This window comes from Aspergillus brasiliensis, assembly GCF_001889945.1.
Source record: "Aspergillus brasiliensis CBS 101740 unplaced genomic scaffold ASPBRscaffold_2, whole genome shotgun sequence".
NCBI classification, from domain to species: domain Eukaryota; kingdom Fungi; phylum Ascomycota; class Eurotiomycetes; order Eurotiales; family Aspergillaceae; genus Aspergillus; species Aspergillus brasiliensis.
The window spans coordinates 3,243,974-3,269,917 of record NW_027137443.1 but is presented as its reverse complement, the minus strand read 5'-3'; the positions used below and the strand labels follow the sequence as shown (position 1 = coordinate 3,269,917).

General features: G+C 51.4%; 6 protein-coding genes across 6 annotated transcripts; 3 read left to right on the top strand and 3 right to left on the bottom strand.

The window, feature by feature from the left end:
- The first annotated feature begins 749 nt into the window (after positions 1-749).
- On the top strand, positions 750-3,299 carry ASPBRDRAFT_412521 (H(+)-transporting V1 sector ATPase subunit B). Its single transcript, XM_067624527.1, has 9 exons — positions 750-955; positions 1,044-1,128; positions 1,196-1,215; positions 1,297-1,332; positions 1,386-1,547; positions 1,599-1,915; positions 1,962-2,236; positions 2,283-2,501; positions 2,551-3,299. Exons 1-9 carry the CDS (start codon positions 854-856, stop codon positions 2,859-2,861), a joined length of 1,527 nt encoding a protein of 508 aa, XP_067483777.1. The 5' UTR covers positions 750-853; the 3' UTR covers positions 2,862-3,299.
- ASPBRDRAFT_170594 (uncharacterized protein) lies at positions 3,072-10,179 on the bottom strand (the record flags this gene model as incomplete). The annotated part of the gene is made up of 8 exons (XM_067619688.1): positions 9,975-10,179; positions 9,738-9,918; positions 9,177-9,609; positions 7,584-9,081; positions 5,277-7,532; positions 4,960-5,240; positions 3,807-4,492; positions 3,072-3,714 (listed from the first exon to the last, which is right to left on the bottom strand). Exons 2-8 carry the CDS (start codon positions 9,833-9,835, stop codon positions 3,072-3,074), a joined length of 5,895 nt encoding a protein of 1,964 aa, XP_067483776.1. The 5' UTR covers positions 9,836-9,918; positions 9,975-10,179.
- Positions 10,180-12,955: 2,776 nt separating this feature from the next.
- ASPBRDRAFT_115845 (putative alcohol dehydrogenase) lies at positions 12,956-14,125 on the top strand (the record flags this gene model as incomplete). Its single annotated transcript, XM_067616930.1, has 2 exons — positions 12,956-13,765; positions 13,829-14,125. 2 exons carry the CDS (start codon positions 12,956-12,958, stop codon positions 14,123-14,125), a joined length of 1,107 nt encoding a protein of 368 aa, XP_067483775.1.
- Positions 14,126-14,208: 83 nt separating this feature from the next.
- ASPBRDRAFT_412443 (uncharacterized protein) lies at positions 14,209-15,368 on the top strand. The gene is made up of 3 exons (XM_067624524.1): positions 14,209-14,548; positions 14,633-15,004; positions 15,058-15,368. The coding sequence occupies exons 1-3, from the start codon at positions 14,429-14,431 to the stop codon at positions 15,217-15,219; spliced, it is 654 nt and encodes a 217-aa protein (XP_067483774.1). The 5' UTR covers positions 14,209-14,428; the 3' UTR covers positions 15,220-15,368.
- Positions 15,369-15,922: 554 nt separating this feature from the next.
- Positions 15,923-16,762, bottom strand: ASPBRDRAFT_39005 (uncharacterized protein). Its single transcript, XM_067624052.1, has one exon. It carries the CDS (start codon positions 16,416-16,418, stop codon positions 16,194-16,196), a length of 225 nt encoding a protein of 74 aa, XP_067483773.1. The 5' UTR covers positions 16,419-16,762; the 3' UTR covers positions 15,923-16,193.
- A 2,853-nt stretch (positions 16,763-19,615) lies between these two features.
- Positions 19,616-20,128, bottom strand: ASPBRDRAFT_412385 (uncharacterized protein). The gene has a single exon (XM_067624520.1). It carries the CDS (start codon positions 19,975-19,977, stop codon positions 19,711-19,713), a length of 267 nt encoding a protein of 88 aa, XP_067483772.1. The 5' UTR covers positions 19,978-20,128; the 3' UTR covers positions 19,616-19,710.
- Between the last annotated feature and the right edge of the window lie 5,816 nt (positions 20,129-25,944).

Sequence of the window (25,944 nt, the reverse complement as noted above, 5' to 3'; positions counted from 1 at the left end):
TTCAATCAAAACTGTCAAACTCAGGCCGGGATCAACTATTCTTCCGGCTGGTAGACCTTGGTTCGGAATGGCCTCGGAATTGTTCCTTAAAACTTTACATCAGTCTAATTTTGAAAAGTTCATGTTCTTACTGTAGATGCGCTGGGGATCGTTTCCCAAAATACAAACAAATATCATCAAGCATATATCCATGGGAATTATTTTTCCGACTGATTACATACGATACTGTATCATCGCCACATCCGGCTGATGTATGTGCTTATATAATCCAACGGCAGCACAGGCGATAAGATAAGGAACAGGCAAGACGGTGGACGTTGGAGAAACAGTATGGGGTAAGATGCAGGCTATCAACAGCTGTGCAGATAGTTATCCAAGAGTCGGAATAATACACCCATACCGTAATCGTACCCTCGGATTGTCGAATGTAAGGGTAAATAGACAGCAAGTCCATGCTAGCAGGTAGTTGATCTCCATTTGTCTTTAGTCCGGAGTGTCCAGCTCATGTCCAGTGAGTAAAGAGTATAGCATCCTCAATCTAGCAGGGACAGCTAATCGTTTTAATATTCAAGATACAGTATCTTATAGAGATAAGCACTACAAACCCTCTGGTACATCGAGAGTTGATGACGCTTGGTATATAGCTCGGCAGGAAGTTAGACTACTACTGGTAGTGTAGCATCACGTGGCTGGTCACCGCCCGTGCGGCGGCGTGGAGCAGCCAAAGCATACGTCGACACTCGGCCTCGACTAAGGAGCTGCTGCTGCTGTCTCTCCCCTCAACCTCCCTCCCCGTCTGTTCGGTCTCCTCCTGTGCGCGCCTGCTGCTTCTGCTGTTGCTGCATCTTTCACCATGGCGTCCGAATTTCTTGATCCCAGGATGACCAGCGTCAAGCCTCGCGTCCGTTACAACACCATCGGAGGTATCAACGGCCCACTGGTCGTTCTCGATAACGTACGTCAACCTGCATTGTTGCGCCCGCTGCTCCCAACAACCGGCTCAGTTCATAGACGAATAGCTCGCTAACGAGGATACCGTCTAGGTCAAATTCCCCCGTTACAACGAAATCGTGTCCCTCACTCTCCCCGATGGAACAGAGCGGTCGGGTCAGGTCCTCGAAGCTCGCGGTATGTCCCCAGCATCGCATGCGACAGCAGCTTCGCTCAGATGGCTAATATGGTATCTCTGGTACAGGAAACAGGGCGGTCGTTCAGGTACGATTTACACTGCAGCTATGGTGTGCTAGTGATATTGCTTATCATACGGAACATTAACATGGGATGCGATCATACTAGGTCTTTGAAGGAACGTCGGGTATCGATGTCAAGAAGGTATTATTTCAGAGACTCTATCACTCGTGGACACTGGAAGCTGACCTTGCCAGACGAAAGTCGAGTTCACCGGTCACAGCTTGAAGCTGGGTGTGTCCGAAGACATGCTGGGTCGTGTCTTTGACGGTTCCGGTCGCGCAATCGACAAGGGCCCCAAGGTCCTGGCGGAGGATTACCTGGATATCAACGGTCAACCTATCAACCCCTACTCTCGTGTATGTATATGGTGACTGCGCTGGATGCGACTCTGGCTGATAAGATACAAGGTGTACCCTGAGGAGATGATCTCCACCGGTATCTCTGCCATTGATACCATGAACTCCATTGCCCGTGGACAGAAGATCCCCATCTTCTCTGCCGCCGGTCTTCCGCACAACGAAATTGCCGCTCAGATCTGTCGTCAGGCTGGCTTGGTGAAGCGTCCCACGAAGGATGTCCACGACGGACACGAGGAGAACTTCTCCATCGTCTTCGCTGCCATGGGTGTGAACATGGAAACGGCCCGTTTCTTCACCCGCGACTTCGAGGAGAACGGCAGTATGGAGCGTGTCACTCTGTTCCTGAACTTGGCCAATGACCCTACGTATGTGCTACAACATCATAGTTGGACTTCTAGCTGACTTCTCTAGGATCGAACGTATCATTACCCCCCGTCTTGCCTTGACGACCGCCGAGTACTACGCCTACCAGCTGGAGAAGCACGTCCTGGTCATCATGACTGATCTGTCCGCCTACTGTGATGCTCTTCGTGAGGTCTCTGCTGCCCGTGAAGAAGTGCCAGGTCGTCGTGGTTACCCCGGTTACATGTACACTGACTTGTCAACCATCTATGAGCGTGCCGGACGTGTGGAGGGCCGTAACGGATCCATCACTCAGATTCCCATTCTCACCATGCCCAACGATGGTATGACTGCTCTCTGAAGACCGGATTCGTCAGCTAACATGAATAGATATCACTCACCCCATTCCTGATCTGACGGGTTACATTACGGAGGGACAGATCTTCATCGACCGTCAGCTGCACAACAAGGGTGTCTACCCCCCGATTAACGTGCTTCCTTCTCTGTCTCGTCTGATGAAATCTGCCATTGGTACTGGACGTACTCGTAAGGATCACTCTGAAGTGTCCAACCAGCTGTACGCCAAGTACGCCATTGGACGTGATGCCGGTCAGTTCCCTCTTCGCATGAACGTTCGCATATACTGATTCAGGAACAGCTGCCATGAAAGCTGTCGTTGGTGAGGAGGCTTTGTCTTCCGAGGACAAGCTGTCCCTGGAGTTCCTCGACAAGTTCGAACGCACCTTCATCAGCCAGTCGCCGTACGAGTCGCGCACCATCTTCGAGTCGCTGGACATTGCCTGGAACCTGCTGCGCATCTACCCCAAGGATCTGCTGAACCGTATCCCCAAGCGGGTGCTGGACGAGTTCTATGCGCGGTCGGCGCGCAAGATTGCCAACAAGGACACCCGGGACAACACGGTTTCGGAGCAGACTCAGGGCGAGACGGCCGATCTGATCGAGACATAAGCGTGTATTTGGGTTTAGTCATATGTTCATACCGAGTTGAGCCAGCAAGCTATTTCCGTTCTTTGCTTGCCTGCTGTCTGCTTGTCTGCTTGCCAGGTGCTGCATATACATTGTCTCGTAGTTGTATATCTATATGAATTCCATTTCTTAGCAGTCGTAACATATCTCTCCAGTATAATATGACCAAAGATAATCTAAACTTTGTGAATACTAATTAAGGACCTCCTTCCCTACCCTCCCACACAAGTCCTTCAACACACCCCCCAACCACTCGAAATTACTCTTATCCAAATACACCTGCGCCGACAGCCTGGTCCACAACCAGCCCTTGTACTCATACACCGGCACAAACGTCTTATACTCATCCATAAGAGTATCCCGAAACCACTCCGTCACCTTCCCGACTGCCTCCTTCTTCACCAACGTATACCCTTCCCCTTCAGCCTCACTAGCATCATCACCCACCTTCAACGGCAACCTCACATTCGTCATCGCACACTTCGTCAACAACCCCTCCCTATCCCTAAGCACCTCCGTCCCCAACACCCCTGCCACCACATCCGCCGCCTCATTCGCCAGCGTCTCCAAATACTCATAAATAGCCTTCTCCCCACCACACACCTCCTCCCGGAACTTCAACGCCTCAGGCACACACAGATACGGTGTATCGTCATTCGTCGCCGTCGACTGGAAGAGATACCTGAATGCGGAGGCAGTAGTACCATTCTTGCGCGCTTCCTCCGCCGCAGAGGGAGTTATGTACCCCCAGGACGTGGGCGACGTTGTGCGCATGAGATGTTGGTGTTGTGGCGCGACGTACAGGACTGCGCAGCCGCGGGGGATGTAGAGCCATCTGCCAATTTCCAGTATCAGCATCACATATATACACATCCACCCCGAAGGGGAAACAACTGAGAGGAAAGGGGGAAGGAAGGAGGTATATACTTATGCAAATTACTTGTGAAGAAGTCCACTCCCAGAGCCTCCAAATCCAGGTCCAACATCCCCACCCCATGCGCACCATCAATCACACTCAACACGCCGAGCTCTTTACAACTCTTCACCAATTTCTCAAAGGGAAACCGGATAGCAGGTACACTAACCACCATATCGAACACTGCTGCCTTGACGTTCAACCCGTTTTCCTCATTTCTCACCTTCTCCACCAACTCTTTGAACTTCTGTACGATCTCCTCATGAGAATCCCCAGGAAGGGTATACTCGACCTTCCTCAACTGCACGCCCGTCCTCTCCTGCAAGGCAAGAAGTCCATACTCGATCGCCCCGTAGATCGTATCGAAGTAGACGATGACATCGTTCGATGTGAAGGGGATGTTGTGCAGGACGGTGTTGACGCCTGTAGTGGCGTTTTTGACGAAGGCGAGGGTGGAGGCGTCTACGTGGAGGAGGGTGGAGAGTGCGGAGAGTGAGAGTTGTGTTTGCGAGGGGCAGAGACGGCGGATGAAGAGGTCGGGGTGGGATTCGGCGGTCGATTGGTGGTTGCGCAGGGCGGTTTGGATGCGGAGGGGGTAGGTGCCGTATGATCCTATATTATCATTAGTTCTTAGTTGCCGGTGATGGTGTTTGGATGGGATCATTGGGAGAGGAGATGGCTTGCCGTGGTTGAGGTTCTTCCATTCGGGGTCGAGGCAGAAATGTTGGCGCATGGGGGCGCCGTAGGTGGTTGGGGTGGACATGATGGTGTTGTTATTGTTGTAGTTAATGAGTTAGATGTAGATAGAGATAAATAGAGGAATTGGGAGGAAGTGAGGATGGTGGACTGGGGATAAGCACTATTTATAGAGTATTATGTTTACCCCTCATGAGTCACAATAACTATAAAGTTACTGGCTATAACGATGACTCTTAATCTACGTCCGTAGAGCCCCGATAAGATAGAAGAAGATACAAGGATCATATGGTAAATCCGACTGGGCCAGAAAATGCTGTTATGCTACATCAACGAGTCGACATCCACAATAGCCAAATGTCTCGGCTCCGCTTTCTAAATCCAAACATCTCAATCATCTCATCTGCTGCCATAATCCATCTACATGTCAATCATCTACCGCTTGCCCTTCTTGCGCGGCGCAACCACCTTAAACGCTGCGCTTCCATTGTCCTCTTCGCGGTGCGCGTTCGAGGATCCCTTCTTGGCCACTTCGCTCCATCCGCCGGCGTTCTTCTCCGCGAACGCACTGGCCGACACGGGATCCACGATGCCCTTGTCGGCCAGCTTACGCCGCCGGATGAACTCCTCCGCAAATCGCCGGCCGTCCAGCGTCTGCGAGTTGGCGTACACCGAGTCCGAGATGATCTCCGCCTCCGCCGGCAGGAACAGCAGCTGCTGTACAAAGTCGTCCACTATGATCCCATTAGCTAATGTCCCGTCACCCCATTCTGAAGTGCACTTACCATTGATGTTGCTGTTCAGCCCCTTGCCCAGTGCAAGCTTGGCCCACTTGGTGAATTCCTCCACGGCGCGGTTAGGGTTGGCGGGCGGCGTAGCGACAGAAACCGTCCGGGGAGTCGCGACAGTCGCCGGCTTCGGCTTCACGGGAGATACCGCCACTGGAGTTGCGCTGCTGGTCGAGCGAGGTCCAGAGGGAGCAGCCGGCGGGGCCTTGGGCTTGCCGCCCGCACCGACAGTCGTCCAGGCACCCGACGCGCTGGCGCTGGCGCTGGCGCTGGCAGGGACCGGAGATGCCGCGGGAGCCTTGCTGGCAAGATCCGCATACCGCTTTCCAGTCGAAGATGGGGCAGTCGGTGGGCTGGCAGTCGCACTCTGGGCAGCAGCGGCGGCGGCGGCCAGACGCTGCTTACGAGCCTCCTCTTCCTTCTGAATCTGGGCGAGAGTCTTCTTAGCGGCGCCAGCGGGAGCAGCTTGACCCTTGTTGTTCCAAACTGAGCCGGAAGAGGTAGGTGTAGCCGGAGAGCCAGCGCTGGCCCAGTTGGCAGTCGACGGGAGGCCAGGAGCCTGGGCCTGAACTTGGCTGAGACGCTCCTGCTCGGCAAGCAGCTGGGCACGACGTGCGGCAGCCGCCAACTCTTCCTTCTGCGCAGCGCTGCGGGCCTCAGCCTCCTGGATCTCCTTCAAAGAAGGACCCTTGGGCATCTCGTTGGCTTCCTTTGCCCAAGGCGCGACCGAAGTGGTCGGCGCCTCCACGGGAGTCTGGGTTTGAGAACGCGAGTTGGCGGCCAGAGACTCGGCAACATTCTGACGGTTGCGCTGAGCAGCAGGGGCCGGGAGCGGCGAGGCAGAGGGCGGCGGAGGGAAGGGTTGGGGCATGGCACTGTCTCCCTTGGCAGCCCAGGCCGCTTCACCCGCATCGGAGGTTTGCTGCTCCTGCTGCTCACGCTGCAGCTGTTCTTGTTGCTCCTGCTGTTCCTGTTGCTTCCGCTGAGCAGATGCGGCCTTTTGCACTTGCTGTGACAGGGTCAGGGCAGGCTCCTCAGCCTCAGCCACCGGCTCGACTTCTTCGGTTTCGGACGGCTGGGGAACCGTGGCCGGGTGCGTGGGCAGACCCTCGGCAGTCCGGAGGCCCAGCTCACCCTCCTGGGCTCTCAAAGCGTGGAATTGACGGAGGCGCTCTTCACGTGCCTGCTGGTCGAAGAGGTTGTCACCCTGGGCGCTGTCGAATTGCTCCTGTTCCTGTTGCAAGCGAGCACGGTCCTGGAGCATGCTGGCAACCTGCTGCTGATGAAACAGACTGTCAGGCTGACGAGCCGCGAACGAGCCGGGGGTGCCGAATGCGAACGGGTCCGGACGGTTCACGTTCAAGCGGTCGAGGAGGGCTGGGAGCTGATCCTGGGGCGTGCCCAGTTCAGTGCCGAGCATCTGGGGACCGACGTTGGGTAGCGGGTTTGCTCGCACCGGTCCTGCAGCATCGAAGAAGCCTGCAACAGACTGGGGTTGCTGCATCGGGGCTTGAATGGGAGAGGGCTGGAAGCCGATTGGCGAGGCGATGCTGCCGAAACTGGGCTGGCTGTGGAGGCTGTGGGCACTGGAGTGGTGCTGCAGCTGGTGCGGGTGCATCGTGTGGGGAACACCCTGGAACTGCATTTGCTTCATCAGCGCCTGTTGCTGAGCGAGGTGCTCCTTCTGACGTGCCATCAAATACTGTTCCTCCTGCTTCCGACGTTCCAACGCATTCTGCTGTTCAGCGGTCAAGGTCGTACCAAAGCTGGGGAAGCTTCCGGGGAATGGAGGCTGAGCCGTGCCGGTAGTGTTTCCGGTCCAGGGACCGGGGCTGGGATCAGGACCGTGGGGAATGCCGATCTGAGGCACCAGGAAGGGTTCGCGCGAGTTGCCGATGCGTCGCACCAGCTGTGCAAGGGGTTCGAACTCTGGGTCCTCGAGCTTCTTGATCTGCAGGTCGGGACTGAAGAAGCCGGCCTTGAACCAGTCGTGCATCTCCAGTCCAGTCCAAGGACCCTGGATGTTGCCTTGCGGGTCGCGGTAGATCCAACGCATCCGATCCGGCATCACCATGGTCCGTTGTTGGGCAGGGGGCACAGAGCCCGCAGCTCCAGCTTGACCAGGCGTTTGGCTGGCTGGGGGTGCATCGGGCGCCATCGACGTAGGAATGGAGCCCACCGCAGACACGGGGGTTTGCGAAGCCGAGGTGGTTGCGGGTTGGCTCGTCTGGCCCGGTTTGTCCTGTTGGGCGTCTACTTGATAGGTTAGGACCTGCTCGTACTCAGGCTCATCGATGTTCTTACCGGGTTGGCGAGCGGCCTCGTCCAGAGCGGCCAGATCCGACCGTCCCTGATCACCTTGCATTTGCTCCTGCATCGCGGCCGGGAACAGAGAGCCCAACTTGCTGGAGCGGCCCAGACTGCCCGTGCCAGAGATGCCGGCGTGGGGGCTGAACAAGCCACTGCCGCCCAAGGTGGACAGGCTTGGGGACTGCAAATCACCCATCGTGCCGAAGATGGGATCGCCGAATCCACCTGCAAAGGCCGAACGTTCCCGCGTAGGAGTACCCACGGCAGCGCTGGTGGGCCATCCGGCCGGACCACCCAGCGACGACAGACCTCCCAACCCACCCAGGCTGGAGAAGCTGCGGTTGCCGGCGGCACTAGACGTCTGGCTGCGATCGATCGAAGGCAAGTCGATGCCTGATCCTACTCGTCGAATAGAACCAAACGCGGACGAGGTGTCGCGGAGGCCAGTGATGCCAGGATGGGTGGTGTTTTGAATATCGGACCCATCAGTCTCCACGTCGTCGTCGCCACCCCGGTCGCCGTGGGGACTCTGGTAGGGGTTCGTGTTGGTCGGGCTGGTGGGTTCATGTCCCTGCAAGAGGCTCGGGGTAGGGTTGCGCGAGTTCTCATGGCTTTGCATCAATTCCCGAAATCCAGGGATGCTAGAGGTCATGCCGAAAGCCGAGAAACCCAGCTGGTCCGCAGGTTGAGAGGGGGTGCTGATCTCCTGAGACCCGCCAAGCGCGGCACTTCCACTGCGAGGTTCCTCCGAGAAGGGGTTCGTCTCGCTGCGGCCAGTACGCGTCTTCACGGGCTCTCCCCAGGGCGACTGGGCACGCTTCTCGCCCTCCGTCTCGCCCAAGCGTTCCAAGCTACTAAGGGACGACTTCTCCTTGATAGTGGCCGAGATGTCCTCAGAGCTATCCTTCGAAAACAGTCCCTTCAGACGGCTTTCTCCGCGGAGACTACCAAACCCAGCCTTCTTTTCGGTTGTCGGGGTAGTAGCCGTGCCCAAAGAAAACGCACCAAACGCTCCCATGGGTGAAAAGTTCGCATTCTGCGACGCAGATCCCCAGGGAGAATTTGAGGCGCCCGGTGCCGCGCTCAAAGGATTGGTCGAGCTCCGTTTCAGAGAACCAAATGGAGAGGCAGTTTCGGCGTTCGCATCTCGAGCCACGTTTTCCTTCTCCTTCTCCTCCCATCGGGCGGCGGAAGACGTATCTCGAAAATCGGTCTTGCGGCGCAAAAGGGACGGAGGCGGGGTGGAAGTGTTCGGTTCGTCACGGAAGAAGCGAGAGCCGCCGGTGGTGGGAGACATGGGATTTCCGGTCGAGTCGCCAGTCTCCCGGCGTCTGGGGCCGGGGCGCCCAGCACTGGGGGATGCGGTGTTGTAATTATTCATATGGCCTTGGGAGATAGACAGCTTGCGTCCACCAGTACCCGCGCCAGCGTTCTCTTTCGAAGCGTTCGTCGGTGGCGGCTTAAGGGGGGAGTTGACGGAGAGAGTAAATAACTGCGCTCCTTCAGCACGGCTCCCAAGAAAAAAAAAATGAAAAAGCAGAAACACGCTCAAGCAACAAGCAAGGCGGGGTAAGCAAAGAGACAAACCTCTTTCTCATCGTCTGTCATATCTACCAGGCCCAACGGTTCGACCTGGCCCCCATGATCCCAGCACACTTCCGGGCCGGAGGGGTTATCCTTCGAGTCTTCCCGTTTCCCCCAAGCGCCGTTAACGGGTGACGTCTCGTGGGGGTTCCAGTCAGCTACGAAGTAATCTGCAACGTTCTTCCCCAGTACGCCCGACTCTCGTTGGGTTTTGTAGAGACTAAGTAGCTGATCCTTTGAATAACGCGTGTCGGTAGCTGCTCCGTTGCGGAGTGCGCTGGACTGGTAGGTCGAGGACATATGCGGAGGAGTGTAGGTGCCCACGGTGGGAGTGGTAGCCGACGTGGGTTGGCTGGCATCCCGGTTATGAGAAGGGTTTGTCGCAACGGACGGACGGCGGAAAGTCTGTGTTGCTCCATTCATGCGAGTTCGAGACCTGCATGTCCCCCCGTTGAGGATGAGTTGTCAGTTCAACTCCGCCACGCAAAACCGCCGGAAGGGACTAGGACGGCGGCCAAAGCAGCGGGTAGACCGCATAGAACCAGTAAATAAAGCATTGCGTACCATTCTCCACCGGCAGAGCCATCCCCTCTCCTGTTCGAGGAGTCGTGGGTGTTGCCAGCGGCGGCCGAGGCAAAACTAGACGGAAGTGGCGTGGGCATTATGAAGGTCGGTAGCTGGGCGACGGACGATAAGAATGCCGGTCCAGTTGCGAAGAAAGAAGAGTTTCGGAAGAGACGAGAATCTAGAAAAAGCTAAATTAGATTCGTGAATTGCAAAACTAAGAGAAGCGATGCGAACGTTTTTTGGGGGGAAGATGTGGAAGGGTGGGTTGGAGACAACAGAAGTCCGTAGAGCTGGTGAGGAGAACGGATCAGCGAGGGGGGGAGAGAGGCAGACAGCAAGGTGGTAGACAGCAGGCGATTGCGAAGAAAGCAGACGAACGCACCTTTGTGTCCTTGGGATAGAGATCTGGAAAGAAGCCGGGGGCGGTTTGAGAGTCGAGGTCGAAAACAAGAACGCTAGACGATCCAGAGTCGAGATCAGAAGATCGAAAGGATCGAGAGTTCCTGGCAGGTCAAGAAAAATGAAGAGGCTTGCGGCGAATTAGCTGGTGGCCGTGGAATTACCACCGTACGGGTCGTGACGGACGTGACGAAGTGACTGTTTTCGTTGTTATTTCCTTTTATTACTTCGTTTTCGCGCTTTTGGTCGTACCGCCAGATCGCCTTGTGCGACCGCAATTGGTTTATTATTATTATTACCTCAGCCCACACTGGTTGTGAAACTGCCGCACAAATTCAGACCTGGTTTTTCATCAGAGGTTTTTCGCAGGACAGCTTCTAGTGAGGTCGGGTATAGATAGATAGCTCATCCTCAGCCTTACATGTGGTGCAAGCTGCCCATCGCAATTAATTTCAGTCTACAGGTGACAGGTCAGATTCGACCCGACTATCTCCAGTTATCCCAAGATTCCCCCAAAATCTGGAGTTCGATGGTGCATTTCCGGAACAGTGCGTGGCCATAGCATCCCCAGACAAACCTACGACGGGTTACTGCCACGCCGAGACCGTCACTGGTGGTTTGGCCGCAAACGCTTCGGTTTCTCTCGACGTGTCGCTTCAACTCAACGTCAGAGAAATTCCACTGGGATGGAGAGTTTCTCCCCCGGGTACTTTTAGAATGTCAAAGATTTTAAAGGTCGGGCCATTTAATCTGCTGTGGTTAGCCAGCTTCTACTCCCGTCTTTCCTGCCTTCTACCTTTTCATTGTATAAGATGGTAGATAGACAGGAAGTTATTTCTGCAGAATGTAAGGCATCATCAATGAATTGTGTGGGAGAAAGTCAGTGTCGTCACTCTGAAGAATAACCTTCCATACCAGCCCCATACATACCATACGGCCAACGTACATGCCAGGTACACCCACATACTAAACTAGGTGACCAGTGACTTGCCAGTGACTTCCATCCGTACCCCAACCTCCAACTCTGCAGCCTGAGGCATGTATCTCCACCAAGCTTTAGTCAACAAGCGATGGTCAACAGTCAGCACAACACCACAAATTTTTGATCTGCAACAATCCGCTTTGCACTTTACGTATACCTGCAGTTTCTGGAGACAGACATGTTTGCACGGCCATCGGCTTCTCGTGCAACCTTCCATCGGAATCTACATGGATGATGCCTGTCGTTTGGTTTTGCTATGGTGCTATTCACCTTGCCATCATGTAGTCTTTGACAGCTTGATGCTCGATCAAGATCACCCTCTTGATCATTACTTTTGAGGATGATCAAACCAGAAATCAGGTGGAGTTGCAGTCGCGCGAACACATATTCTGTACGGAGTAGAGCCGTTGCGCATTCCAGACGAACGCGAACAATCTTCCGCCGTCTATCATTCCGCCGGACAGAATGCTGATCTGTGAACTACCATTCACGGCAATCCCTCAGATCCAAGGATATAAGTCTCTCCTAGCAGTCAGATGTGACATTGCTGCGAACAGGGCCGATGGATTGGCGGGGCCAGAGCCGCACCGTTTCGTTATTGATTCAACAAGATGTATACATTTGATGTATTAAGTACTAACAGGGGAGCTTCAGTTCCATCCATCCATCATCTAGCTGTCAACGAGAGGTCTTGACAAGATAGCATCCGACAGATCACACTAGTGGCACCCATTAGCAAGGTACACGGACAGGTCTCTTGCTTATCATATTTCGGCCATCCCAAAAGAACTGGAAACAAAACGTCGATTGCAGAAGGAGACCCTCTATCCTCCTCTCCGCTCGGTCTGATGATATCACAACAGATCTCAGACAGCAGACCACCTGCAAGACTTTCTCGTCTTAGCGAGTATGTTTTTCCTGCTTCACTGGCCTCTTGGCAATAAGCTACTCCCCATTACTCCTGGCGCCTCATCATCCATAATGATATGACTATCTTCACTGCCCTCCCTCTAGTCTGCCTAGGGAAGTCCCAACAACACACATACATACATCCTATGATAGTCTTGACATGAATTACTGTGGACTACAGAATGTACTGTGGATGTGGCTGCACTCTTGGGTATAGTTATAATGATCTCATGAGGTTATTGCCGACAAAGCTAGCAAGTACTGTTAGGTTTTGTATAGTATAATGGGGAAAATTGCATCGTCGTCTCGGTTGAAGCAGGGGTGGCAAACCTCAGCTGGCTTTCATCCTGAGAATATGTTACATTATAGATGCAGATTTTGGTGCATTATACTGGCGTTCAAGAAAATCATTTCTTTGGCTCTGTAATTGAACGTACAAATACTCTAACTAATGGTACTAAATGGTTGCCAGTGTGCTTGTGGTGGGAGCTGAGTATAATATAATCATGTCCAATAGTACTAGTATTGCTGGTGGTTCAGTCACCTCAGCCGAGGCTCAAATATATAGTAGCATTACAATTGGAGATAATTTTCGAACGTTATTTGCGAGTATTAAACAACTGATTTGTACCATGCGAAAACCAGGAAAGTTTAACTCAATGCTAAGTGTTCCTGCTCTAAAGATAAATCTGGTCAATATCATATGCTGCGTAGATCTTCACTGCAAGCAACTTGGTCTCCTCCGACGCACATCCTCGGCAACCGATAACGGCTCAACCAGCTCACCTCATCCCCGCACGCCGAACCGAACCGATAAGTGCATGCTCCATCTTCTTTCATGATTTCATCTTGAATTTATTCACCTTGGATCTCCGTCATTGCACTTAAAGCATTCTTTATATATTAGAAAAAGATATACGCCAGCATGTCAAAAGCCATCTTCCTCAACCCCATCGATGGTAAACCCGGCAAGCCGGGCCAAGTCTACTATCCCCTCACCGTGAAGACCCTTCCCCAGCCTATACCCCAAGGCCGCGAAGTCCTAGTGAAACTTACAGCTACATCGCTAAACCACCGCGATGTGTTCCTTCGCCAACACCTTTATCCGGGCGTCAGCTTCGACGTCCCCTTGGGTGCCGACGGTACAGGAACTGTGATAGCCGCCGGGGAAGGAGTGCGCGATCCGCAACGTTGGATCGGGAAGCGAGTGGTCATCAACCCGGGAGTAGGGTGGAAGGAGTCTCCGGATGGACCGGAGGATCCAAAAGGGTATAGAATCCTGGGCGGGACGAAGCTATACAACAAGGGAACGATGCAGGAGTATCTCGCCGTTGATGAAGAAGAGCTGGAAGAGGTACCCGAACACTTGTCGGATGCAGAGGCGGCGTCGTTCCCGCTTACTGGTTTGACGGCGTGGAGAGCGCTGGTGGTTAAGGCTGGAGAGAGAAATTCGAGCAAGGGAGCTGCAGTCCTAGTGACTGGGATTGGAGGTGGAGTGGCATTGATGGCGCTCAAGCTTGCGGTGGCTAGGGGTGTAGATGCCTATGTGACGAGCTCGAGTGAGGAGAAGATCCGGAAGGCCGTTGAGCTGGGGGCTAAGGGAGGTGTGAATTACAAGCAGGATAAGTGGGAGCAGAAGTTGTTGGAGTTGTTGCCTACAGGGAAAGGGGCGTTCGATGCCATTATTGACGGCGCTGGAGGGGATTCGGTGGATAAGGCTGTCAAGTTGCTCAAGGTGAGCAGAAATCTCCCTCTCCTGTACTATATGACTATATGTGGATGATGCTAACTGGCATAGCCTGGTGGTGCTCTTTGTGTGTATGGAATGACGGTCGCACCGCAGATGCCATTCTCCATGAAGGCTGTTCTGAAGAATATTGATGTCCGTGGCTGTACGATGGGATCGCGCAAGGAGTTCAAGGAGATGGTCGAGTTCATCAGGACGCACAAGATCCATCCAGTCATCTCGCGTGTTTTGCAGACTGATCTAGAGGATATTCCTGCGATCGATGGGATTTTCCAGGATATGAAGGACGGGAAGCAATTCGGGAAGCTGGTGATTGAGTTCGGGAAGACCACTGGAAGCAAGCTGTGAGATAGATATCATTGCCAGATGTTAGCCTTCTTCTGTGCTGGTGTTTATCTTGAAGGAAGTAATGAACACGAAGAAGCGGTACTTGCCAGAGCAACATGAGCAGTGTAGTCGCACCTTCCCTGCGCCAGGTGATCCGTTTGCCTCCAAGTCACAACCCCTCTGAGTTGAATCCAACAGCCTCTGGTAGCTTCATCACCATCATTCCCTAGCCTTCAGGTAACCAGCACGTTTATCGTTTCATATTCAAGGATAGTCGAACTCTCATTGTTTGTTTAGATAGCGCATCATACTCGACCCGGCATAATGGATGTCGACATCCTCACCCTATATGGACCTGGGATGTCCTATTATCGGTCGCAGATTCAGTTGTCGTCTTCGAAAGAGAATGGGATAGTAGGAAAGACAAAATTGTCGTCACTAGTGGTGTGTCAGCTCTAGGATGTTCACAGGAAGAGCAGCAGTAATATACCATGTGTCTGCAGGCACCAATGCTAATGTCTACCCCAGAGATACACTTCGGCTCTCGAGTCGCTGAATGCCAGCAATCAGAACTTGGACCATAAGATGAGCACGCTCCGCTCCAATGTCTTCCGTCTCAAAAACGATTTGTCGAAGCTCCAGTGCCACGTTAGGGCGTTTCATAATGAGCTCTTGACCACATGGCAGGCTGACACGCTTACCCGGCTGGTTGAAGTTGTCTACGAGCGACAGAACTGGAAGTTACCAGGAGGGGTTGCTGTCGGCGATCACATCCATTTGAGCCGCGAGAGGCAGTCACGCATATTGGCCACGGCTGCGAGGAGGATCAGAAAGGCGATCCTAAGGAAGAATTTTGGGCTCTCGGTGCAGTACTACTCGGCTCTACAGAGATACGACGAGGTGAGTGGTCAAACCGTCGGGATTTAGCTGAGACCCAGCACTGATGTCAGCAGATTGTCCATCTGCGCAGTACGAATTCTTTTCGGACGGAATGCACATTTGCTCGAAGACTAGTTTCAGAAAAGGAGAATCATTGGGGCATGTATCGATTTTGGGGGGCGCTGTTTCCCTTATGCTATAGTCGGTCTGTGGAGGAGAGCGCCGAAATATTCTGATATTATTTATTCCCGTGGCCGAACGACAGAGATTTCTCATTTCAAGGACTGTCCTGCTTTCTAGTCGTCTCCAGATAGATAGCACTGAATGAAAGCTCGGTCAAGTCCCACAGGCTTGCAGCAGCCGTGGCGGGTTGAGTGAGACATGCTACCAAAACCGGGATGACCATCTGGTGTTGTTACCGATCCTATTTCTGGCAACGACCCATAGACAATCCAATCATTCCCTGGCTAGTTTGCAAGGCCATTGAATCCGCCGTCCCAGCAGGAAAGGCCCGGCTGCGATTCTGACTGGCCATGTTTCTGGTATTTTCGACCAGCGGAGAGGACCTGCATAGGCTATGGGCTGGTTGGATAGCGTACGCCGTGCGGATGCAGGATAGGCTTCGACCATTGCAGGGCGACGTCGGAAATTCCAGGATGAATTCCACTAGATCGGATGTCACTGCGAAAGCGCCACCATTGCACGTTGTTAGCTCCCGGATCCGAAGAAACAGGGTAGTAGGTAGGGTAGGGAAGGATGACCATCAATCAATCGATCACCCCCAGTTATCTCACCGTTAGGCTGATAAGACACACACCTGCGTCACAATGCATGATTCCCCCTCCCCCTCCATAACGGCGCGACCTTGTACAGAGTAGTAAAATGAATGCCAGACGTTTTGTGCGTGAACACAAACCGCCAACTGACGTCGAAGGATGGGCTGGGATGGGATGGGGGAGGGTTAGAAGCCCAGCAAAGATGAACCGGATCAGCTGACCGAGTCAGTCAGGTGCTAACTAGCGCATTTGGTGATGCGGGACTAGAAATCTCTTTTGCTCTAGTTATTAGTCTTTTTGTCTTTCCACTCCTCCTTCCTTAACTTCAGGATGATGATCGGGGGCTCTGATTTTTTTTCCTCGATTGGACACGGGGCGCGGTGTGCTTCCGTTGGATCTTCCCATCTCCCATTCCTTTCGATGATCATCGCTCGCTAGTGAGTGGATGGGGTCCAGGTCGGTAAAACGGAGAAGAGTACACGATAGATAGGTGGCCAATCTTCTGGAGGTGGTGCTGTAGGGGTGGTCTGTCCCTCTGGGGGCCGAGTGAAGCCCAGAAATTTGCTCGCTTGGGGGAGGGGGTGGGGTGGTAGGTAGAATAGGGGGTTAGGATGATTGACTATAGGATAATCCTTCGGGGGTAGATGTGCCCGCTGCATTGTGCATATCTACTGACTAGTTTAGTAGGCTGTAATGCCTGATCTACGGGCCTCAGTTGGGATGAAAATGAGCTGCAGCGTGCTTTGGGAGGTAGGTATGGTATGCCACTCTCGTTGAGATGGCCAGCTAGATGGTAAATTCGTGACTGTGGAAAGGAAAATGTTTAATCTCCCAAAAGGATAGCATGTCTCACTATATAGCCTGAGTATACGGAGTAAAAGGCTATATACGATAGAGGCTGCACTACGGGGCGAGAATAGCCGCCATTAGCACCACCAAACTATAACATAAAACTCAGAAAGGTATCCAGGCAGTCATTTATAGACTAGATGGTAATTCAAAGAATAGCCAGTCAACTTGAAACTTGGACTATATGATTCAGAAGCATACTGGGTAGAACATTATACTACCTTAGCAGAGCATGATACTATATATCCTGAATCCTGCCTGATATGAGTGAAATAGATATACTGCTAGATACTACTAAAGTAGTAGATACTAATCATCCCAATGTAGTACACCCACGAGCCAAATCTACCTATCCAAACCTTAGTTACCACCACCTAAAACCTAAATACCTGTCAACTCAAACCACCCAAGTGGCGGCTACTATCTATCTATCTATCTATCTCGCCCGTGCACTGCATCCGTCCCGACTGAGCCTCGTGTGACACAGACAGACAGCCACCGTTATGGCTGGATGGATACTTTTACAATGCGACTAGTGAAAGGCTGAAAGCAGCCCTGTCGGTAGTTACTTCCTCCAGGAGAAGGTATAATCCCCTTCCAAGTCCCAGTGTGGTGCGGTGCGGTGCGGTGCACGAGTTAGAGCAAATCCCGGGTACACTGATAACATAATAGTAACTAACGGTGGTGAGTAAAGTGGCGTAGATGTTTGAAGCTGAGGCAAAGCCACTTTTCTTGATTAATATCATTATAATTAGATGGTTAGATGAGTTTGACTCATTGGTATAGTTAGACTAGTTCCTTCCGATGTTTGGGTGGTATATATCCCGTATTAGACATATCAAGCCAATGGCTAACTAACTAAATAATTTGATACTATATTTACTGATCCTACTACTAAAAAGCCCACTAACTACTAGTTAGTACTTACTCGCTTAACGTGCACATCACTCACCTCCTACTAGTTAATAGACATCTAGCTAGTTGCCATGACATACTATGTATGGTCTACGGAGAACGCCGTTGACGCTCTGTCCAACTCCGCCTACGGAGTTTCCGAATTACACTGGAGCCAGTCCAGTTCCACACTGCTCTGCTCGTCCCGAGGTTCTGGTCTGTTCCTGGTCTGTTCTTCTATCTACATGCTACAAATGCCACGGAGACTACCCTTTTTGAGTAGGAGATGTATTTGAGCCACTTTTGTTTCACGTCTATCCCGCATTTAACGCGCCCCTGATTTACTTGATGGATGGATGGAGGGGTTACCTTGGTAGGGCAGGATAGGGTGCACAGCCACAATGGGTCAACGGTTGTGAGGAATTAGTTAGGGAGTTAGTTAGGGAGATTGTGCATGGGTCGTGAGGATGATGATTATAGTTTATAGTAAGAAGCAAAATAGATAGATAAGTTGTTACTAGGTTGTATGTTTATTTGATGTTAATATGGTAGATGATAGTAGTAGTAGTAGAGCATCCGTGATGTGACTGGATATACCCAACTAGAACCTAGTTACTACCTACTACTATCTACGGAGTAGTTTTGTTGAAAATAGTATACTGATGTCCAGCAGCAGTAGTGACAACATCAACTCCATACTCCGCCAAATACCCTTAAAAATCAAGTTATCTAGTTAGTTACTCCGTACTTCGGTACCGACCATACTATAATAGCATATGCTTAATTTAGCATCAAGAAGAAGCCCCCAAAAGAACTAACATAGTAAGACGAAAAAAAAGAAAAGGCGTACCAAAAACGAGGTGAAGAATAAAAATAACCTTGAGTGGAAGGTAAGAAAATAAAAAAAAAAAAAGCTAAACTCAGACCGACAACCCAACCAGCCAACTAAACAAGTACAACCGACCTCTGACCTGACTACAGGTGAGACATACTACGGTTTGCAATTAGGGTTCGGGTTTGCGCCTGGATGGGAAAGGGATTGACGGGGCAGCGGGTGGGTTGGGCTGGGCGGTTTTGTTCGTTAGTCAGTACTTAGTAGTCAGTTAGCTAGTTAACTAACTGTTTGTGGGACTTTCAGCTCGGCATTTCCCTTCAATTGACGTTTCTTTTTCTTTAGGAAATGAACTACTTGGTTCTTAGTTGGTTAGTTCTATTTTCTATTCTGGATGAGACAACTCTCCATACTACTGCCGTATAACTAGTCATTGGGATATGACTATGACTAAACTGGTTGGTTACCTTGGCTAGTTAGTAAATGGGGGAGGATAAAGTGCGGCTGGCTGAGGAGAAACAAACAAGCCAAGCCAAGCCTTGCTAACTAGCTAGCTAGCTGGCCAGTCAAGTAAGGTGACAACTTGAATGGATTCGTTAGTACGTAGATGACTATCTGTCTAGATAGAGAGTTGACTAAAGAATGGTCTCCTCCTGGCTTGACTTACTTTGTCTACTTGCTTGGCTGGTGTACTCGACTGGCGGATAAAGATATAAGACAGGTGAAACAAATGTGAAAAAAATAAAGTAATAAAATTCAAAATAAAATTAGATATATCAACTACTACGGACTAGTATCTAGTCAATTTGCTGTGTTTGTTGGTGTGTAGATAACCATAACCAGCCACCATGGTCAACATCCCGCTCATCCCCAACCAAAACGTGCCGATCAAGAAAAAAAACCCTTCTTACCGTCTATCTGTCCGTCCGCACTGAGTGGGCCGTATACTCACTTGCTGTGTATGGCTGTATGCACGGCGCGTAGTCTAAGACCGGTTATTGCATGCAAATTTTGACGTCCCTCGTTCCTGTGCCACCTAATTCCTGTCTGCTGCTCCTAACTTCCCATATAGCGTATCCCGTGCAGCTTGAAATGAAAATTGAACTAAGGAAAGAAATTATCCGGGCGGTTCTGGTGGATATGCCAGCAATCAAGGTACTTGCTGGCGCATTTAATTTCCGATAGCAGGGTTTTCATGATAACCCTGGCATCAATGTGAGGTTTCTTTTTTTTATTCTTAATTTTCTGGATCAAGGGGTTGGTTGATAGCCATGTCCATGTAAGGTGGAAACTTTCGACTGGTGTACCTGGACCGGTCTACGTCAAATCATAAACTCCCGGGTAGATTGATTATCGACACACAGAGAACCCAAGGTTTAGACTACACGGAAGGATGCAAGGACGATCCAATCCAAGCCTGTCTCTTGCAGATGTAAATTAAACTTCATGCATCTTTGCTGGGTGCCTCGTGAGAGTGGCAGGTTGCGTGTGTGTGTGTGTGTGTGTGTGTGTTCCTTCGGGGCTCCCTTCTGGGTCTTGAGATCCTTCGATGAAATGACAGTGGTATGCTGGTATGGAGTACCGCCCACTCGAGAATTACTAGCAATGACGGCATGCTGGCCGTTAGATTGGCAGCACAACATATATCAGGGACAACTAAGGCGCGACTAGAATCAACTAGAGCACGTTTAATTTGACTGCTCTGAGAAAGCGTAGACTGCCATTTGTCGTGGTGCCCGGTGGGTGCCAAGAGCCGGCCGGGAATTGGACGCCTTCCAGCTATCCATCACTTTAGCTGACACGCCGAGCCGGGGTTGTCTGCCCACATGCAATTAAAAGACCCTGAATGCTTAATTGCGGTTCTTGTGCTTCGGCTGTTTTGGGACTGGGGGGCAGGTGGTGTGCTAAAATGTGACAGATGCAACTTACTGATCACAAGGGTCGATGCCACCTTCCATCTTTTGTTCGAAGGAACGAGCATCAATGTACTCATCGTATGATCAAGATGATCACCACCGAACCGTATATACTAGCTGGTTTAGAAAAATAATTCCATCCCACACATCCCACAGGAGGGGACGAAATTCCGGAACCGAAATACGGAGTACGAAAAAAAAGAAAACACGATTCTTCGGTAGAGAGGGCAAAATCCCACGCGCTGGGACCCATGGGTCCGTCGCTGCTAACCGTTTCCACTTTCCATCATGCTTCCGGAAGATTCACCTCCTTCTTGACCGGCCGCCGGTTGGTTCCTTGGGTTGAGGTTCGGAGCCGCTAGGATTGACTGGCTCGCACTATCTTGGCGGAGTCGATGGGGGAAAGTGGAGCTTCGTGGTTTTTCTCCGGTTGACCCCGGTGATGTTCCGGTGATGGTGGATTTCAAACCATTGAATGATTTCCGGAGCCCAAGGCTCAATCATGAACCGTGACTGAATAATGACTGTTGATAATCCTCAGGGGGGGGGAGGGTGCCCTGCCCGAGACTTCCACATTCTTTCTTTGCAATCTTGAAACGGGATTCCGGATGGAAAAAGGTTGACGATCATACGCCTCCCGCGCAACAGACAATCCTTTCGTAGCACACGTGCGATAGTACTATCTAGTATCTACCCGCCAATTCCTGCTGGGCCATCAACGGCACAACTCACTAGATAGTAGATACACCGGCCGAATACCATGCACAGTAGCACACTAAAAAGGATGGCTAGCGCGCAGCCGGGGTTGGCATGGTCAGTGGACTTACTAACAGCCATGATGGACTGCGGGATTTTCCATGCCTTGATCGACTTGGTTAGCCTGAAGTTTGAATTTTGAACGATGAAGCGCAGAAACTCTGCCCTCCTTTCTACTTTCTAGGCAGTAGCCAATTCGTTTTGTCCCTTGAGGTTGTGGTCCGTCCACTTGCTGAAACTTTGGCCGGTCACTCGGTCGGGCGGGCGGATTTCCCCGAGCATTGGCCGACCTCTGTCCTAGTTAGTGTCCTTTGAGCCTGTAGGGATTAGGAAATGCATTCAGGAATGCCGGGCCTCCCTCCGAAGTGTAAGGTAGTTAGTCAATACAAATTACCCAGTCGGAGCGCTTCGCGGAATTGCTGGAGTAGATTCGGGGGGTCAACGTGCAAGACATTGTAGATTGAGTTGGCTTCGAGTTGATTGAAAGAAGGTTGGTAGTGACAGATAGCTCATATGCCGGTGTTTGGAATATATATTTTTCATATAGACCCCTTCAGGAAGGGAGATTACCAGTAGTATCAGTTTGTGTTCATCTCCTCATATGATTACGGGGGTGTCATTAGTACTCCGTAGTATTGTCTGCCTTCAACTCGACCCCATGCAAACGCATGTCAAGGTTGAGGGACCAAAACCATCCCTCGTGGCAATGAAACCATGGTCCTACAGACCACTTTTCCTTCCTTTTTCTCGAACGTGGGCTCAAGCAAACTACCTCGGTCGCCCATCCCAAACGGGGTCAAGCTGTGCACACTATCGTGGACCAGGACTGCTGATCATACCTGGATGTAGCTTAGGGGAACGAATTACCTCCATGGGGCTAAACATGCTATCTTTGTCGGGCCCACAGCTTCCCTTTGGCATATCTGGATAGGAACCAGTAATTAGTCTCAAATCTCAATGCCTGCTCACCAACTTCCTCACCCGCAATTTGCAAGGCGACTAAAGTAGGTACAGATACACTAGTTGCTGTACGACTGAACGGGTGTGCTTCTCAACGTGCCCCGAACGATGATCCGCCCATTGTTTGCCTTTAGGTCGATCTATAGTTATCCGTACGATGAACTTTATTCGGCACCTTCGGTTAAATTCTTAGGCTTGGAGCGACTCCGGCGTTGAAAGGGATGCCGTCACATCGCTGATGTTAACTATGACGATTCATGGCTGTCCGGCAGTATTTGGTAATGGACAGTGCCAGGCCATTCGTAGTACTCAGTATATACTTACAACGACCACTACGGACTACTACACGGTACTCTTTTCAGCTAGCACCGGTAGTAGTCGAGCAACTGGCGCAAGGCCCAATTTCCATGACTCGGAATTCGGAATGACACAAGTGACCGTGTATCCTCGGGAGTCATGCAGTTCTGGCAGTCGTCCCGAAGCCCTGAATACTGTTGAAGCCCTAAGTTTGAAGACTATTTCTTACCAAACATGGAGTACGGAGAACCTCCGCAACAGCACCTAGGCAGGACTGAGCCACGATGTGCCGTCCATAACAGAATAAGATCGACGGCACTCGGCTTTGGACAACATGACCTCATGAGAAACTAGTGCACAGCTTGCCCAGGCTTGTTTCTTCTTGACTCCCGTCGATCTGAGTAGCGGCAACGACTTGACCACCGTGGAACACAGCCATGACCTCATCTTAGGGCCGGGACCGTCAGCATGATCACACTGGGCGGCCTTAAGACGATTAACTAGATCCTGAGCAACACGCTGCACCCAAGCTTTGGTCCGTGGTTTGGGGGGCTGCTACGGCGTTTGATTAAACCTCAATAGTTCCACCCCTGTTCTCGAGGAAAAGGACAAGCAACCAGGATGGGCAAATTTCCAGCTGAACGCCCGAGGCCACGATGACGGCCGGGATGATCAGCTCATGGCGGTTGGCCAGGTCTCAGCAGCTCAGCCGCGAGAGGCGTCCACTGACGGCTCACAGTGTGGTGACAATGCAGGGTCGCTCTGCTGCGAGTGGAGGTGGTAGACAAAGGTAGTACTACCATACTGCTACCTTACCACCACCTCCCAGGGGATTAGCCTTTCGGTGCTTCCCATCGTGCCACTCACCGGACTTAATTGTGAGCGAATCAACTGCCGACATTATTTTAGACGGAGGATTTTGGAGCAAGATGCGGAACTTTTCTTTTTTCTTTCTTTTGCTCTTTTCTTCCTCTGTAGTTTATGCGCTAAACCGAATTAGAAAATGAAATCAAGTGGCAGTGGAGGGGAGGGGCTCCACACCGCCCTCTTCTGGCGCCAATGAGACGACCATGTCCGGCCCTTGCATGACTGCTTCCACTGGGAGCCAATGCAAGGCTTGCTATGTTTAGCATCTGAAAGTACTACTACCGCTTCCCTCAGGTAGATCGGCCGCTAGATAGCTACTGGTGGTTGTATGCCCGCGTTCAAGGATTCCACGATCCCACTGCCTGTCGACAAGACTGCAACCGAGTCCTATCTTTCTTGTGCATGTACCTTGCTGTACATTAACTCACGCCTTGCCTCATCGTTAACCGCTTCAACCGAGTGGCTATATATCTTTCGAAAAGGCAATTTGTCCGCCTTGCCTATGGAGTACCGAAGAAAACCAGAGACCGAAGGCTGGGTATTCATAGACACAGAGGCCGTTGAAAGTGGACGATCTTGGTAAGTAGTTGGTAGACTTAACCAAGCACAGTCGAACCGAAGGCCAGCCGCTGCGCTGCCACAATGTGGAGTGATGGGAGGGAAAGGAAGGCACGGAACAAGGGAACCATTGGCTGTGACTGGCTCTGCAAGCATTTCCTGTACGCTCGGGCGGGCTCGTAGTAGGTTTGGCACCGTTTTTTTATGACTAGCACTACTCCGTACTACTCTTTCTTCTCCGACTGAGCAAACATGTGGAAGAAGACACATGACGGTATTCCGGAGACGAGTCATCAATAAACTTTTCCAGAAACCTTAGCGAGCTCGCCATGCGGGAGTGATGTTTGTGGCCTTGAGATGATGGCAGCGTGTTGAATAACCAACTAGCTCACTATGAACATACTGAGTCCCCTACAAAGTACTACTTAGCAGCCGGAAGTCAAGGAAGAGACGCCAAGCCGTTGGCGGGGAAAGTCGAACGGAGAAGGCTTGTTCCCGGGGACAATGCAGTGTTGATTGTTGATTGTTGATTGTTGAGACTTGAGAGTTGAGAGGGGAGAAGGTGGGATCCAATATGGAGACCAAAATTGAGCACCAAGTTAGCTAAGCAGGTCCAACTCGCATAAGTTAGTTAAGATGGCAACTGATAACATAAATTCGATCCTCAACTACATACTTCGTATCCTTCGGAACTTCGGTCAGGAATAGGGCCCGATCACTGGAACTGCGAGGCTGAATCAGGCTTTATCTCCAGACCCAGAACGGAGCATTCCCAAACGGGACAATGATGGAGCGGGCAGCCAATTAACTAACCCAGTCTACGCTCGGTGCTGCCTGAGGGCTCCAAATTAAGAAATTCCCAATCGGGCAAAGGTGCCTTGAGTTGGCACCAAACCGCTCAAGATTGTTTCCTATTCGGGAAAGGGCGCAGGGGTGGGTGACCTTGCGACTGCGAGAGCTAATAATATGTCACGAACTCACGATCGCTCCGATTCCTCTCTGCTTTGCTTTCCAACTTTGAGGCCCCCCTCCTCTTGCGCTGTGTATTTAGTAGTTTTCAATCTTTACTCAATTGGCTTGCTTACCTCGATAGACAGCTTGAACCGTAGAAGAGTCCGATCCTATCTAGTCAACAAGAGGTCTCCGCGGATCACCAAGGGTCCTCTCCTTTCTCTACGTCGGTTATTCCAATTCTGATTGGAAGGATTACCAGTGGAAGTTCCTCTCTGTCTACTGTATTGATTCCGGTTATCAACTTTTTCGAGAAGGTGAGCCGGTTGGCCTAAGTTTCGAACTGCCGACGTCATGATGTACATCATAGACCATGTCATAGTAAGGACTACTAGATAGCAGCAGCAGCAGCACAGTGGTAGTCATGAGGACGAGATGGGGAGTGATGCAGGAGACCGGGCAAAGCAATATGGGAAAACATGCAGAAAACGGAAACAACAACGAGGACATTAAGCGTGACGGTTAAAGTTTGCTACTGCTGTTACAATATCTTACTTAGTTAGCACAGAACTAACTACCACCTAAGTTGATCCTTTTACTAGATACAGAGGACAGTGACAGGGCAGCTCATCCTGCCAGATGTACGAGGTTGTTTAGCCCAAACTTTCTGCGGAACAAGTTAGTATGGTAGGCTGGGTGGCTGCCCGGGGGGATCCAGTATTATTCTTAGGCCCCGTATCAGCCAGTGTATCAGGGCCTCCCGAAAGGCCAAGGAAAAACGGAAAAAAGTGAACATCGCCCCCTTCCCCCACCAACGAGGGTTCCAGGAAAAAACGGAAAATGACTGGAAAGGAGTGGTACAGTCGCCGCAGGTCATACTTTGTAGACAAGATGGAGAACATCTTGTTACCAATCTGAATCCCATAGGGCCGGAGGAATCTCCAGTACCGAAGTTACTACGAAGGTAAAAATAACCGTAACCAGAACCATTTCTCCTTCTACCTTTTCCACCTTTCCTCCTTCTCCTCCTCCTTCCACTGGCTTCTGCAGCCCTGATCATTTTTCCCTTGGGGGGGGGGCAAGAATCCACCGGTCAAGGCGGCATGGACCGCTTGAACGGTGCCTGCTGCTATTCTTTGCTAATACCCTTGCTAACCAGATTAGCGCCTCTACCCTGGATTTATTTGGGGAGAAAGTTGGTTGATTATTCACCCACTGCCCAATGGTGGGATTCCTCTCACCAAATAAGAACCATCTAATCCGAAAATAAAAATAATCACAACGTTTCTTGGGCTTCATAACTTT

Excerpts from the sequence above, each read along its gene's own strand:
- ASPBRDRAFT_412521 (XM_067624527.1), top strand. The coding sequence starts at position 854 with ATGGCGTCCGAATTTCTTGATCCCAGGATGACCAGCGTCAAGCCTCGC. Across the intron at positions 1,129-1,195 it reads TCAGGTCCTCGAAGCTCGCG|GAAACAGGGCGGTCGTTCAG; the intron begins GTATGTCCCCAG and ends TCTCTGGTACAG. Across the intron at positions 1,333-1,385 it reads CGGGTATCGATGTCAAGAAG|ACGAAAGTCGAGTTCACCGG; the intron begins GTATTATTTCAG and ends TGACCTTGCCAG.
- ASPBRDRAFT_412443 (XM_067624524.1), top strand. The coding sequence starts at position 14,429 with ATGGATGTCGACATCCTCACCCTATATGGACCTGGGATGTCCTATTAT. Across the intron at positions 14,549-14,632 it reads CAAAATTGTCGTCACTAGTG|AGATACACTTCGGCTCTCGA; the intron begins GTGTGTCAGCTC and ends TGTCTACCCCAG. Across the intron at positions 15,005-15,057 it reads CTCTACAGAGATACGACGAG|ATTGTCCATCTGCGCAGTAC; the intron begins GTGAGTGGTCAA and ends TGATGTCAGCAG.
- ASPBRDRAFT_39005 (XM_067624052.1), bottom strand. The coding sequence starts at position 16,418 with ATGCAGCGGGCACATCTACCCCCGAAGGATTATCCTATAGTCAATCAT.
- ASPBRDRAFT_412385 (XM_067624520.1), bottom strand. The coding sequence starts at position 19,977 with ATGTTGTGCTGCCAATCTAACGGCCAGCATGCCGTCATTGCTAGTAAT.